This window comes from Neopelma chrysocephalum, unplaced genomic scaffold (assembly GCF_003984885.1).
Source record: "Neopelma chrysocephalum unplaced genomic scaffold, ASM398488v2 Primary Assembly neopelma1_358, whole genome shotgun sequence".
Taxonomy (NCBI): domain Eukaryota; kingdom Metazoa; phylum Chordata; class Aves; order Passeriformes; family Pipridae; genus Neopelma; species Neopelma chrysocephalum.
The window spans coordinates 20,798-35,271 of NW_020898022.1; the positions used below are offsets into that span (position 1 = coordinate 20,798).

The window sequence follows — 14,474 nt, forward strand, 5'->3', positions numbered from 1 at the left end:
CCCCCCCCCCCCCCGCGCACAGTGGGACCCCCGGCACCTTCCCGGGACCCCCCAGTGCCCTCTGGGACTCCCCGAGACCCCTCGGCACGCCTCAGTTCCCCCCTGAGACCCCTCGGGACCTCCCAGACCCCTTCATCCCCCCCAACTCCACTCCATCGTTGCCCAGATCACTCTGGTCCTCCCAGACCCCCAAAAGCCCCCCCAGACACCCTAATCACCTTTCAAACCCCTCCAGTGACCCCCCCAATTTCCCCCCAGCCCTTCCCCAGCGCTCCCGGAACCCCTCGACACACCGAGCAGACCGCAGACCCGCGCCACCCCCCGCCCGGGGGTCCTGGCGAAGTTGAGGTGCAGCCGCAGGACGCGCTCGCCCGGGAGCCGCAGCCGCAGCGGGCGGTGCCGGGGGGCAAAGCGGAGCCGGGAGCCCCCCCCGACGCCCAGGGCGTCCAGGGGGGGCCCGGGGGGCAGCAGCCACCGCCGCTGCTGCACCCACCACAGCGCGTGGTCCGACCAGTCCCGGGTCTCCCCTGGAGGAAAGGGCGTCAGGGGAGGCTGTGGGGGGGGTATGATAGGGCTGGGAGGGGGCGCTGGGGGTCCATGGCAGGGGGATGGCCATGAGGGACTGGAGTAGGGTTGGAGGGTGCTAAAGGGGGCTATGGGAGGTCCTGCCGTACTCCCAAACCACATCGGGGGGACTACAGGGGGCCTGTAATGGGGCAATGGGGGTATGTAGGGCTCTAATGGGGGCTGTCAGAGGCTGTTGGGAGCTACAGGGGGCTATGGGGATGCTATAGGAGGCTGTGAGGAACTGGAGTGGGGTTAGGGGTTACTAAATAGGGATTACGGGGGAGTCGTGGGGTGCTGTGAGGTCTGTAGGGGTCCCACTGTACCCCCAAACCACATCGGGGGGGCTCAGGAGGCCGTGGGTCCCTGGGGGGGAGCCACCCTTGCAGCTATTTATAGCCCATGGGTCCCTTATCGCCCTGGCCGGGGAGGACCTGGGGAGGGGAACTGGGAAGTAGGGGGACGCTGGGACCCCTCGATAAGGGCTCAGTATCCCCAGGCTGGATCCTCCCCCAACATCCTCTCTCAACCACATGGCACTTAGGGGGGGCTGGATGCCCCTACAACCCTTTCCTATGGGGCCTGGAGCTGGGGGGCCCAGACACCAGGGTCCAGCCTCCTGCCACAGTGGGGCACAACTGGGGGTCAGGGCTGTGGATCCCAGCTGTGGGTCTGGCCAGAGGTCAGGGCTACCGGTCACTCACCAATGGTCTCCACGATGAGGCGCATGAGGCCACCAATGTGCAGGTCCCCGGTGACACGGAGGGCAAGGATGCGGAGAGCTGCTGGGGGGCTGGGCTGCCCCACAACATCTCCCTGCCCCATGGCATCTCCCTGCCCCATGACATCTCCCTCCTCCACCTCCACCTGCAGCTCGAAGGAGCCGTCAATGTCCTCCCCACTCGCCGTCTTCAGCCCTGCCATCACTCTGTCCCTTCCCAATGGTGTCCAGAATGTTCCTGCCCCACGTCCCACCCCACGTCCCATCCCACTTCCTTCTCCACAGCACCCTGGACACCCGGGTTCACCCCACACCACCACCACCCACCGCAGAGGAAGTCGTGGTGGGGAGGAGCCACAGGGTCTGAACGTTGGGCTGTTCCCCCCCCCCGCCATGACACCCACCAGGGCCACAGGGCAAGGACATTGGGGTCCCTCATCTGGGGATATCCCTGTCCTCCTATCCCCCACACCCCATCCCTCTACTATCCCACCAGCTGGGACAGGACCTGGGACCCCCCCCAAGTCACCCTCATTGTACTCCCAGGACACGGTGTTCTCATGGGATGGGGGTCTGGTGCTTCCCGGGGTCAGTCCACAGGATCCCTGGGAAGGGGACAGAGCTGGCAGAACTCTCCAGACTCTCCAGGGGGTGCAGGACATGAAGCAGCGAATGAGGCAGGAATAGGTAGAGAATGGGGTAGGAGTGGGGCAGGAATGAGGCAGGGAATGAGGCAGGAATGGGCAGGGAATGGGGTAGGAATGGGCAGGGAATGGGGTAGGAATGGGCAGGGAATGAGGCAGGGAATGGGGCAGGAATGGGCAGGGAATGGGGCAGGAATGGGCAGGGAATGGGGTAGGGGCAGCCAGAGCAGGGCTGGGAATCCCAGGAAGAGCCAGGGACACTTCCTGGAGTTGGGAAGGCCAAGGCAGAGGGGCCGGAGCTGAGCTCGGAATACCAGGAATCACCAAAGGAACATTGGACAGGAACAGGGGTCTGACAGTGCCGCCCCACTAGCACGGCTGGAAAACCGGGACCGGCAGCGCGAGACGGCTGAGGGGCCCCCCCGGCTTCCCCCACCTCCTTCTTTGCTCTCGGGAACAGGGACAGGATGGGGGAGAGGATCCACCCCGGAGGAACAGGCTGAGCCCTTGCCATGGTACTGGGAACGTCCCAGCGGTCCTGGAAAGACTGTGACGGACTCCCAGTGGACTGAGAGGGACTGGAAGGGGTTAGGAGCAGACCGGATTGGGCTGGGAGGTGATGGCAGTGGACTGGGAGGGACTGGAGTGAACTGAGAGGCTCTGGGGGAGTCTGGGAGGGAATGGGAAGCACTGGAAGGGACTGGGAGGATCCTATGGCCTTCTATGGGGGCACTTGGAGGGACTGGGAGGGGACTGGAGGACACTGGGAGGGACTGGGATATACTGGAACAGGACTAGGGGGAACAGGGAGGGACAGGCTATGGGAGGGGTCAGCCTCGATGTCTCTAGGGATGCCGCCCCCACTCCCCCTCCCCCCCCAGTCACGGGCTGGGGCTGCTGAGGCCAAAGGATTTTATTGTTGGGGGAGTCGGTGTGGTCCCAGCACATCCCCTTTGGGGCGGTTTCCAGTGTCCCCTTGGGGGGAGATGGGGCCAGGGGAGTGTCCCAGGGAGATGGGGTAGGGGAGTCCAGTGTCACATGGAGGGGACATGGAGGGACACATGTAGGGTCCATTGTCACATTGGGGGGACATGGGAGGGAGTCACAGCTTCAGTTTCACAGTTAGTGGGGGCAGATGGGGGGGCTGTGAGTGTGCACAGGGTGAGTGTGCAAAGGGTGAGTGTGCAAGGGGGGTGAGCGTGCGTGGGGTGGACACCATCGGCCTGCAGTGGGCACCATTGGCTCGTGCCAGGCGAGTGTGAGCGAGGTGTGAGCGTGCAGGGGGCCTGCAGGATCGGTGTGCGCGGCTCTGAGCGTGTGGCACGGGGATGGTGTGCACAGAACATGAGTGTGCCCGGCGTGTTCATGGCATGTGACTGCAGTCAGTGTGCACAGGCGAGTGTGCCCAGGGTGGGAGTGTGCCCACAGCGAGTGTGCCCACAGTGAGTGTGCCCACAATGAGTGTGCCCACAGCGAGTGTGCCCAGGGTGGGAGTGTGCACAACATGTGTGCAGCGTGTTCATGGTGAGTGCCCAGGTGAGTGTGCCCGGGGTGACTGTGCCCACCTGACCATGCCATGTGCAGGTGCCCCCATGCCAGGGGGCTGCCGCGGTCCCGGAGTCCTGTGGAGTCCCACAGATGTCGGAGGGTCTCCCCCGGGGGTCTCAAGGGGTGTTGGGGGATGTCAGGGGATCCCCAGAGAGGTCAGGGGGTCCCCCCCGGGGGCTGTTGGGGGGTGTCAGGGGGTTTGGGGGGTCCCCGGGGGGGGTGCAGCAGCCGCGTGACCCGGCTGAGCCGCGCGTTCGCGTCCTCCTGGCCCTGCTGCAGCCGCCGGGTGCTGCGGCGGAGCCCCCGGAGCTCAGCCTGGAGCCGCTGCTGCACTTCGTGGCCCTGCCCCACACAGAGCCACAGGTCAGCCCCCTGCCCCACACAGACCCATAGATCAACCGCCTCAGCGTTCCCCCAGTTCTCTCCCAGTGTCCCCCCAGTGACTCCCAGTATTCCCCATTTCTCCTCCACCGTTCCCAACTGCCCCCCAGTCCCTCAGCAGTGTCCCTCTGGTGCCCCCCAGTGCACCCCAGTTCCCATCCAGCCCCACCAGTGCCTCCCAGTGTCCTCCCAGTGTGCCCCCCAGTGCCCCCCACCTCCTGCAGACCCTCCTGCAGCCGCTTCAGCGCCGCCTCCAGTTGCGCCACCTTCTCCGAGAGGCTCCGGGACCTGGGGAGGGCACGAGGGGGTGTGGGACCCTGAGGGGACCCCCTCCACCCCTCTACTCCTCCCAGACTCCCCCTTCATACTCATCCTCAGGGGCCACCGGGCTCAGGCTCTGCTGGACCTCGATGTTGGGGGGCTCTCGGAGCTGATGCCCTGGCGGGGGAAGCGGGGGAATGTAAGACCCCTATGTGGGGAGCCCCGAGACCTCCCCCCTCCTGACCCTCCCCATTCCCACAACCACTGAGACCCCCCCTTCCCGATCCCTCCCATTCCCACAATCCCCAGTCCCCCAACTCCCTCAGCTCCGCCCAGTCCCCCAGGATCCCCTCACCCCCTTGACCCCCCATCCCCACAGAACGCCCTCAATCTCCCCATCCCCTCCATCTGCACATGGCCCCCAGACCCACACCAACCCCCCAAGCCTCCCCCCTGGTCCCCCTAGGCCCCCTCACCCTCTCAGCCCCCCACCCCCAAGCTCTCCCAGATCTGCCTCCCATCCAAAACACCCCTCAACCCCCAAGAAACAGCTTCCAGGACCCCCCAGCCCCCCAAAACCCCCCCCTCTCTCCTCCCAGGCAATGACCTCCAGGATCCCCTCAGCCCTCCCAAAGCCCCCCCAAGGCCCACAGGCCCCCTCACCCCCCCCGGGCGATGGCCTCCAGGACCCCACTGCAGGCCGTGGCCAGGCGGGCGATGAGCTCCCACTCCTCCTCCTGGGGCTCCCCAGACCCGGACAGCACTGGTGGGGGAGGCAACAGTGGGGGACACCCAGGGAACTGGAGGGGACCCCTCCAGGGGATGTGGGACAACCCCACAGGACACTCCCCTAGCACAGGGGGCATAGGACAGGGACACCCCCCATGGGATGGGGACATCCAGGGGACAGGGACACCCAGGTGGTGGGGGGACGACCCCCAGGGGACACCCCTCCATGGGATAGGGCATACCCTCAGGGGAAACCTATATGGACAGGGGACACCCCGAGGATGAGGGGAGACAACCCAGGGGATGGGGACACCCCCAAGTGAAGGGGACCTGGGCTGGGGACACCTCAAGGAGATGGGGGGCCCCCAGGGGGCAGGGGTCACCCCTGTAGGATGTGGGACATGGGATAGGGGATGGGGGACACTCCCCTGCAGTGGGACAGGGACACCCCCAGGAGACATAGGATGGGGAATGGAGGGGAGACACAGAAGGGGACATGGGGTGAAACAGGGGAGGGACACGGGGAACACAGGGGGTCCGGGCCACTCACGCCTGCCCAGGGAGTGCCGCAGCGAGAGGCCTGGGGGGGGGGCTGGGCTCGGGGGGGGCCGCAGGACCACCAGCATCCAGAGAGGGACCCTGAGGACAGGGGGGGGCAGCAGGGGCACAGGGAGACTGGGGGAGACACACAGGGACACACATGGGGGGACGGGGGACACGGTAGTGTCAGCAGCCTCATAGGAGCACGGGGGGACGGGGGGAAACACAGGGGGATAAAGGGACTCACCGGGTCACCGGACTGGGGGGGGCTGTGGTGCGGCAGCAACAGGTCAGGCGTGGGGTCAGCCAGGGGAGGCCTGGGGGGTCATAGGAGTGAGGGTTAGAGGGGTTCATGGGAGGGCATGGGATTCCTGGGGGATTTGGGGGGGGTCCCAGGGACTTGGGAGGTGCGTTCCAAGGGTACTGGGGGATCCCAGAGGATTTGGGGGGTTTCCCGTGTCCAGCGTAACTCACGGGCTGGGGGGGGCATCCGGTCGGGCTCTTGAGGGTCCCCGGGCTGGGGGGGCCACCCCCAGGGGGAAAGGGGGTGCTCTCCTCGTCCAGTGCCAGCGAGCGCAGGAGCTGTAGGGTGTCGGGGTGCAGCCCCCCTGGGCCCACCCCATGATCCCCCCTGTCACTGTCTCCCCCTGAGTCGCTGCTGGTGTCTCCGATATCCCCTCCAAGGTCCCCCCCGGGGTCTCCCCCTGTGCCCCGGCCCTGCTCCAGCGAGCGGGCATAGAGCTCCAAGAAACTCCTGGGGGGCAAATGTGAGGGGGACATGGTGGGGGGAAAGTGAGGACACACTGGGGCGTCCAGGTCCCAGTTCCACTTGACCCCCATGTCCCTGCCCTCCCCATGTCCCCCCAGGATCCCCCGTGCCACCCAGTTCTCCCCATTCCGCCCCCCACTGCTCCCCCATTTCCCTCCCAACCCCAATCCCCCCTTTGTCGCCAAAGGCCCCCCAACTCCTCCCATGCTCCCCCGTCCCCAACCCCCCTCGCTCCCCACACATCCTCTATTCCCCCAAATGCCTCCCATTTCCCCCCACTGCCCCCCCCATTACCCTTCCAACCCCAATCCCTCCTGTTTCCCACCCCGATTCCCCGCAGGACCCCGCACAAGCCCCCCCGCCCTGCACGCACCGCCGGGGCCGCCCGTCGCGGTCGGGAGGCAGCAGCGTCAGGGGGCCCGAGGGGCGCCGCAGCAGCGCCCGCAGCAGCCGGGGGTCCCCGCGGGGAAGGGGGCGGTGACCCACGCGCAGCAGCCGCGTCCCGGGCCGCAGCCCCGCAGTCTCGGCGAAGGAGAACCGCGTCACGGCCGTCACGACCCCTGAGGGGTCCACGCGGAACCCCCGGCGGCCCCCGGCCCCCCGCGGCAGCGCCAGCTCCCGCGCCTCGCACCCCCGCGTTACCGCCTGCGGGGGGGACACACCGGGTCAGGGGGGGCACGGGGACCCCGAGAGAGGCCCCCGCGCCTCGCACCCCCGCATCACCACCTGCGGGGGGACATCGAGTCCGGGGGTTCGGGGATCTCTGGGGATCCTGACAGGGACCCCCTGGGGGTGACCCAATATCAGCCCATGGGAACCCCAACACTGACCCCATGGGGCACCCTATGGACAATTGCCCTGTCTGAGCCCCACAGCGCACCCCCATAGTCCCCCATCCTTGCCCCACTGCACCCCCCATTGCCCCCCGAGCCTGACCCATTGCCCTCCCCACCGCCCCCTTGTTTCCCCCCCAGTTTGCCCCACCATCCCTGCCCCACTCCTGCCCCCCCCCCCATTGCCCCCTGCCCCGCTCACCTGGAGCCTGGCCACCACCTGTGGGGCAGCGCCGTGGGGCAGCCGCAGCCCCAGCCACTCGCCCGCCCCATAGAAGATCTCAAGGCGCCCCTCGGCGAACCCCCAGCCCAGCACGTCCCGGCAGGCGCAGCTGAACAGCACCCCGGGGGGGGAGGGCGACTGTTCCCGGGTGGGGGGCGGCGTCCCCTGGGGGGGGCGCGGCCATCCCCGCGTTACGTGGGGGTTCCCCTTGCTGTGGGGCAACCGTCCCTAGGTGGGGGGTGACCGTTCCTGAGTGGGTGGGGGGCTCCCCTGGGTGTAGGGGGAGCACCCCTGGGTTTGGGGGAAACTTCCCCGGCTGAGGGGCGATCGCCCCTGAGTGAGGATCGACCGTCCCTTGGTCACGGGGGGGGATTCCCTGGGTTGAGGGCGAGCCCCCCGGACCGGTTGGTGACCGCCCCGGGTGGCGCGGCGACCACCACCACCCTCTCCGCCGCTACCCCCAGCAGACACGGCACCTCGGCCCCCCCGGGCCCCCCCTGCGCCCGCGCCCCCCACACCAGCGCCCCCGCCACCGCCGCGCCCCCCGCGCGCCCCGCGCTGCCCCGGCGGCGTCCCCCGAGGGCGGGCAGCCCCCGAGGGGGCGCGGGCAGCGGGGCCCCCCCTCCGTGGGCGCGCAGCAGCTCCTGCAGGTACTGGCGGCGGGTGCGCGCGGCCATGGCCCCCAGGCGGCCCCCCCGCGCCGCCGCGTTCTCCCCGTTGATGGCCTTGGCCAGCAGGAACGGGCGCAGCCCCGCGCCCCCCAAAAAACGCTGCCCTGCCGCCAGCGCCGGCCCGAACGGGGGGGTCTCCTCTGGCCGCACCACCGCCACACTGCGGAGAGACCCCCAGAGGGGGCGGGGAGGGTGGTTAGGGACCCCAGAGCACGTGTGAGACTCCCAAGAACCAGGAGAGACTCCCAGAGCCCATGAGAGACCCACGGAGCCCAGGAGAGACTCTCCTAGGGAACTCTGCCAGACCCCCAGGGCGCAGGACAGACCCTCAAGAACCAGGAGAGACCCCCAGAGATTGGGGGAGACTCCCAGGAATCCCAAGAGCCCTGTGACACCCCCAGAGACCCCGGGAGAGACCCCAAGAGCCCATGTAAGCACTACAGGGCTTGTGCTGGCCCACTCCAGCCCTCACATAAACCCCCAGACCCCTTGTGAGTCCCCCAGGGCCCACGCAAGCCCCTCAAGGACCATACATCACCCCCAAAGCCCAGGAGGGACCCCCCCCCCCCCCCCCCCCCCGGGGCCCCCCCCCCCCCCCATGAGCCATTGGGGCCCCCCCGACCCCCCTGTATGAGCCCCACACCCTTCAGGAGCCCTTGGGGATCCCCAGACTCCCTGTACAAAACCTCCAGCGCCTGTCTGAGACCCTTGGAGACCTCCAGATCCTCTTTAGGACCCCCAAAACTCCCTGTATGAGCCCCCCAACCCCTGAGAGCCTCGGGGACCCTTGGCCCCACCTGTAGGTGGTGTGGGGGGTGCAGGGCTCGTGCACCCGCACCACGATGAAGATGTGCTGGAAGTGGCTGCGCAGGGCACGGGGGGAGAAGGGCCGTGCCCCCGGCTCCTGGAACACGATTGTCACGATGTCGTTCCCGATGTGGCGCTTCCGCAGCAGCTGGTGGGGAAAGGGGGGAGTCAGAGCCCCAAAAGTGACCGGGGGAGCAGAGATAGGGAGCCCCCACAGACTGCTGGGAACACCCAGCATCCCCCCAAAAACCTCTGGGACCTTCAGACCCCCCCAGCTGCCTTAGAACTTCCCAAACCCCCTTGGAATCCTCCCATGCCCTGGGACTCCTGGACCTGCTGCTCCTGGACCCCCAGCCCCATGACCCCAGGGACCCCTGTGACCCACCCGCCCCCCCATACCTGCTGGGGGTTGCAAGGGGTGAAGGGCAGCATGGGGGCACCCCAGACCCTACGGACCCCCATGACCCCCGCCATGAGCCCCCCACAACCCCCTGTACCTGCTGGGGGTTGCGGGGAGTGAAGGGCAGCATGGTGCTCACGTGGAACATCACCTCGTAGCCGTGGTACGTCGTGTACAGTGAGTGGGTCCCCGTGGAGTCAGCTGGGGGGGCACAGCCTAAGCCCCCACTCTGCCAGAGACCCCTGGCCCCATGGTCCCTCAAGGCCCCGTGTCCCCAGGTCTCCCTGTATCCACATCCCCTTGCGTCCCCCGTGCCCCATCCTCCCTGTCCCCACCAGGTCCCCGTGTCCTTTCCCCTACGTCCTCATGTTCCCCCCATCCCCTGTGTCCCCATGTCCCTCTGTCCTCACAGTAGCCATGTCCCCATCCCCGTGTGCCACGTGTCCCCCACCCCCATGTCTCCCCCGTCCCCCTACGTCCCCCCGTGTCCCCCTGTGTCCCCGTATCCCACCCCGTCCTCCCATGTGTCCCCGTGTCCCCATGTCCCGGGTCTCACTGCGGGTGTCCAGCTGTGCCCGGTACCCCGCGAAGCCGCGCAGCCTCACGCGGGTGCCCAGCAGTGCCAGGAACTGCTCGAAGGCAGGGCCGGGCTCCTCGTTGTTGTACATCTCCTCCTCGGAGCCCTGTCCCCCCCCGGCAGTACAGCACCCCCACCTTGCGCTGCCGGCTCACCTGGGGGGGATGGAGGATGTGAGTGGGGCACAGGGAGTTCCCGGGGAGCGTGCAGGGAACACGCACAGACCCCTGAACACGCTCAATGGCCTCCCACGAGGGTCTGCACTGGTGCAAACCCCGTCCTCATGCAAACCACGTCCTCGTGCAAGGCCCGAACCCCTGCAAACCCCACCCTGTGCACGCCCCATCCTCGAGCAGCGCCCACCCTTGTCCAAGCCCTGCCCGCGCGTGAGCCCCAGGTCCGGTGCGATGCAATCCTTGTGCAAGCCCCCCCCACACAAAGCCCCCTCACTCAAGCCCCTCTCACATAAGCCCCTCCTCTTGCAAGCTCCCCCTCACCCCCTGCTCATCCAACTTGAGGAGGGTCTCCTGCACGGCAGGGGAGGGGGCAAGGCGCAGCCCCCCCCACCACCAGCCCGGGCAGCACCAGCTCCAGCAGCTTCCGGGGGGGGGACCCCCCGCGCCCCAGAGGGGCGAGAGCCGGGGGGCAGCGCCTCCTCCAGAACCGACCCCCGCAGCGTCCGTGGCTGGGGGGGATACAGGAAGGGTCAGGGTGGGGGCACCTTCATGGAACCCCCGCACTGCCCTCGGCCCTCATGGGCACCCCTGAGACCCCCCAGCTCCTGATGTCCCTCTGAAGCTCATAGGGATCACCCCATAGGGCCTTTGGGACCCCCAGGTCCCCCCCACCGACTTCACCCATCCTCCCGAAACCCCACCCACCCCCTCCAATCCCCTGAACCCACCCTAGAACCTCTGAACCCCCTCACCCCCTTGTACCCACCCAGCCCTTCTGGGACCTCCGGGCCCCCTGATTCTCCTGGCCCCCCCAGCTCCCTCCTCCCCCCTGGATGCCCCCCAGCACCCCCCTGTCACCTGGCAGGTGCGCAGGATGATCCTGTGCAGCACCTGGGCCCGAGGTCCCTCCTTCTCCTCCCGCCGAAGGGACACGGCCACGGGCCCCAGCCGGGGGTCCTCACCCAGCAGGTTCTGGTGCTCTGGGAGCGGGTCGGGGGGGGTCGGGAGGCCGTATGGCCCTTCCCAGCCCACCCACAGCTCCCCGTGGCCCCAGCCGGCTGTCCCTGCCAGCAGGTTCTGGTGCTCTGGGGGACCAGGGGGGATGGGGGAGGGACGGGACCACCACAGCCCCCCCACATCACATCCCCTGCCCCCCCTCACCTTTCCCATAGAAGTACTTGCGATAGTACTCGGCGCCGTCGTCGCTGTGCTCGATGGGGTGGGGGGGTCGCGCCCCCGCCGGGGGCTCCTCCAGCACCGCCACCGCTGCGTTCGGCAGCTGCCCGGGCCCGGGGGGCACACGGGGGGGGCCCAGCCCTGGCTCCTGCTCTCCCCCCGTCTCGCAGCAGAAGCGGGGACAGCTCAGCACCAGGGCCTCGGGGTCGGGAGGAGCCCCGTGGGGCCCAGGGGGCTCCTCGGGCTCCAGGTGGGCGGCGGAAGCCCCCGAGGTGGGGCCCGGGTCGGCCGTGGGGGGCTCGGCCGGGTCGAAGAGGATGCTCTGCACGTCGTAGTGAGCGAGGAGGGGGCTCCAGGGGGGGTGGGGGAAGAAATCGGGGTCCCCCCCGCCGGCCGCAAGTCCCAACAGCAGCAGAGGGTCGCGGAAACGGGGGGACGTGGGGCTGCCCCCCCCGGCCGCCTCCTCGTGGCTCTGGGTGCGGGCCCGAGGGAACGCTATCCCCGGAGACCCCTTCTCCTCCGGGGACCCCCCAAGGGCCGCCTCGCTGCTGCTGCTGCGCTGCAGGGGGGCGGCCCCCCCCGGGGACGAGGGCGGCAAGGGGGCCCCCCCGGCCGCGCTGGGGGGGGGCGGGGGGTGGGGGCGGCCGGGCCGAGGGGCCCCGCATCTTGCGGAGGAAGAGGTCGTCGGACTGCATGGCCCCCCCCGGGACCCCCAGGGATCCCCCCGAGATTCCTTAGGACCCCTCTGAGACTCTTTGGGACCCCTCTATTTCCCCCTGAGACCCCTAGGGACTAGCTAGGACCCCCCTGAGACCCCCCGGGACACCCCTGATCCCCCCTAGGGAACACCCCCGTAACCCTCAGGAACCCCAAGGGACTCTCAGGGACTCCTTAGGACCCTCCTGGGGGTCTCTGGCACCTCTCCAGCCCCCCAGCCCCCCCCCAGTTGTAGCGGAGACCCGCACCCAGGGATTAGTCAATGGAAGCGTGGGAACGGAGTCCATGCCCCGATTGGGTGCCCGGGAATTCCCGCGTGCGGAGGCTCCGCCCCTTTTCCCACGCGCCCCTTCCCGGGTCGCGGTTAATGGGGGCAACCGGGGGGGTCGGGGGGGGGCTCCGGCCGCGGCGCTCTCCGGGGCGGGGAGGGACGGCGGCACCTGGGGAGGGACAGGGAGTCAGTGAGGGCTCGGGGGCGCTCCTCAGCCCTCCACGCCCCATCCCCGTGTCCCTCTGTCCCTCCGTGTCTGTTCCTCCATCCTCAGTCAACCCACGGGCCCCCTTTGCCCTCCCCGCCTCGCCCACTCCGCTGCAGGAACCCCAGAACAGGGCTGAGCGGGGGGTGCCCTTGGACCCCCACGGACCCCCGGGTCCTTCCTTCGCCTGGGTCCTGGCCTGGCCCTCTGTGCCCCCCACGGCTCCGTGGGGTCGGGGGGGGGCTCGGTGGGAAGTTGTGGAGCTGGGGGAGTTCGAGGGGGGGGCCCGGACGTGCCGCCGCCGGCGGTTTCCTGCCTTACAGGAAGCGTCAGCCGCCGACGGCCCCCCAAGAGCTGCCCCCCAACTGCTCCCCCTAGCCCCCCGCACTGATCCCCACCCCCGGGGGGTCCCCCCCCAACTCCAGCGACCTCCCCGATGATGGGTCCCCGTTCCTGACCTTGTCCTCGGTGTGAACTCGGGCGTCCGGGCTCCCCCCCCCAACTTCCCTCCTCCGGCTGCAGGACCCGGTGTCCGGCCCCCCCCCAGAGGAAACGGCGTCCGGCTCCCCTGACTCCCCCCGGGCACCATGGCCCCTCCCCGCCCCCCTCCCCCGGTCTGTTAAGACGCGATTAACGACGTTAATCTGGGGGGGGGCGGGGGCTGACGCCCCCCCCCCGCCAGGTACAGGTGGCTCAGGGCAGGGCAGGGACTCAGGTGTCCGGGGGGGGCCACCCGGGTGTCCCCACCCCTCCTGGGACCCCCTCGGGACACCACGGCCGCCCCCCCCCCCGTCGTATGTTCCCCAGAGGCGCGGGGGGGACGGAAATCGCGGTCCCGGGGAAAGGTGTCCCACGGGGGTCAGTCGGGGGTCGCAGGGAGGTTCACAGGGGGTTTGGGGCCTCATACGGGGGTGGGGGATGCACCGTCCAACAGCCCCCCCCCGCCCAACCCCCGTGCGAGCCTCCCCCCCCCCCCCCCCCCCCCCCCCCCCCCCGGCCCCCTGTGTCCCCCCTTGTGTCCCCCCCCGGGGGGGGTCCCACGCTGCTGGAGGTCCCAGGTGTCCGGGGGGTCCCAGGCGGGCCGGACCCCCCGCTTGCACAGGCTGCAGCGGCTCGAGGGGCCACGGGTGGCCGCGCCCCCGCCCTTCCCCTCCGCCGCTTCCTCCCGCCACGGTGAGCCCGGGGGGGGGCCGGGGGGGCTCCGGCCTCCCAGGGCACCCCCCTGACCCCCCAACCCATCCCTGCACCCCCTCCCCACGTGGGCAGCCCAGGCATCCGGTGCCCCCCAGGCGATGCCCCCCCCCACCCCAGTGCGGCGGGAAAACGACAAAAACGACTTTTTGAACCGTTATCAGGGTTTATTTATTAATTTATTTGTACCAACCCCCCTAAACCAACAAAACCCCACTGAGAACCAGCAAAAACGAGAGAAAGAGTCCAGCCTTCCCCAGGATCCCCCCATGAAATGTCCCAGAGCCCCTGTCAGAGATCAGGTGCCCCCAAATCTCACCATGAGGCTGCTTAACCCCTCCAGCCCCCCCCGGTTATGGCCAGGAAAAGCCCCCCCCCGCCCTCCGTTGCCCCCCCGTTATGGGGCAGGACCGCCCAGTGCCCCCCCAAACATCCCAGTTACAGCACTGCCCCCCCCCAGACCCCCCTGCTCTGGGGTCGGCCCAACCTCCACTCCCCTCCCGAGGGGGTCTCCCCTGACCGATCACCCTCAGGGCCCCCTGTCACCCCCTGAGGGGAGTCGCTGGTGGCTGAGGGGGTCTCGGGGGGCTGGGGGCTCAGGGCCATGCACGGGCTGCTGGGACCCCTACCCTGAGGGGGTGTTAGGGGGGGGCTGCCAGGTGGAACCTCCCCCTCTGCAGTGGCTGCCAGAGGGCTCTCTGGGGCTGGGGGGAGGCTGAGGGTCAGCGGGACCCCGGCATCACCCCCGGCCCCCCCGCAGCTCCCCTCCCTCAGCCCCTGTGCCTCCCCCAGCCCCCCCTCCCCACCGGGGTGCCCCCCCTCTGTGGGGGGGCCGCGGCACAGATGCTCCCGGTCGGCGGCGGTGATGATGCCACTGGTGCTGTTCCAGAGCTCTGGGGGGGGCACGGGGGGGATTTAGTGTGGGGGGGACACATCCCAGGGAGGGCCCGAGGCCCGGGGGGGTCCTGGGGCTGCTCACCCCCCATCCTGTCCGTGTCCAGGTGCGGCAGCAGCTCCTGGGGGAGGACACATGCACGGGGGGGTTGTGGGGGGCATAGGGGGGCCCCGAG

The 14,474-nt window shown here is 69.3% G+C and overlaps 2 protein-coding genes and 1 long non-coding RNA gene across 3 annotated transcripts in view; all 3 read right to left on the reverse strand.

Annotated features, from left to right (window-relative positions):
- Window positions 1-1,540, reverse strand: part of LOC113978697 (fermitin family homolog 3-like) — a 6,115-nt gene extending 4,575 nt beyond the window's left edge. Inside the window, 2 exon segments of the mRNA XM_027705834.1 lie at window positions 294-527; window positions 1,269-1,540. Coding sequence (XP_027561635.1) covers window positions 294-527; window positions 1,269-1,488 — 454 coding nt within the window. The 5' untranslated portion in view covers window positions 1,489-1,540.
- Window positions 1,541-2,827: 1,287 nt separating this feature from the next.
- LOC113978698 (signal-induced proliferation-associated protein 1-like) lies at window positions 2,828-11,685 on the reverse strand. The gene is given in 20 exon segments (XM_027705836.1): window positions 2,828-3,551; window positions 4,074-4,146; window positions 4,227-4,295; window positions 4,783-4,882; window positions 5,399-5,523; window positions 5,636-6,142; window positions 6,531-6,802; window positions 7,193-7,441; window positions 7,522-7,546; window positions 7,577-8,044; window positions 8,682-8,839; window positions 9,189-9,292; window positions 9,648-9,783; window positions 9,785-9,823; window positions 10,166-10,231; window positions 10,233-10,277; window positions 10,279-10,353; window positions 10,703-10,824; window positions 11,006-11,579; window positions 11,671-11,685. Coding segments are annotated over 20 exon segments (3,462 nt in total). The 3' UTR covers window positions 2,828-3,311.
- A 1,871-nt stretch (window positions 11,686-13,556) lies between these two features.
- LOC113978701 lies at window positions 13,557-14,474 on the reverse strand. Its single transcript, XR_003537635.1, has 2 exons — window positions 14,384-14,474; window positions 13,557-14,297 (listed from the first exon to the last, which is right to left on the reverse strand). It is a non-coding gene; the product is annotated as an uncharacterized LOC113978701 (long non-coding RNA).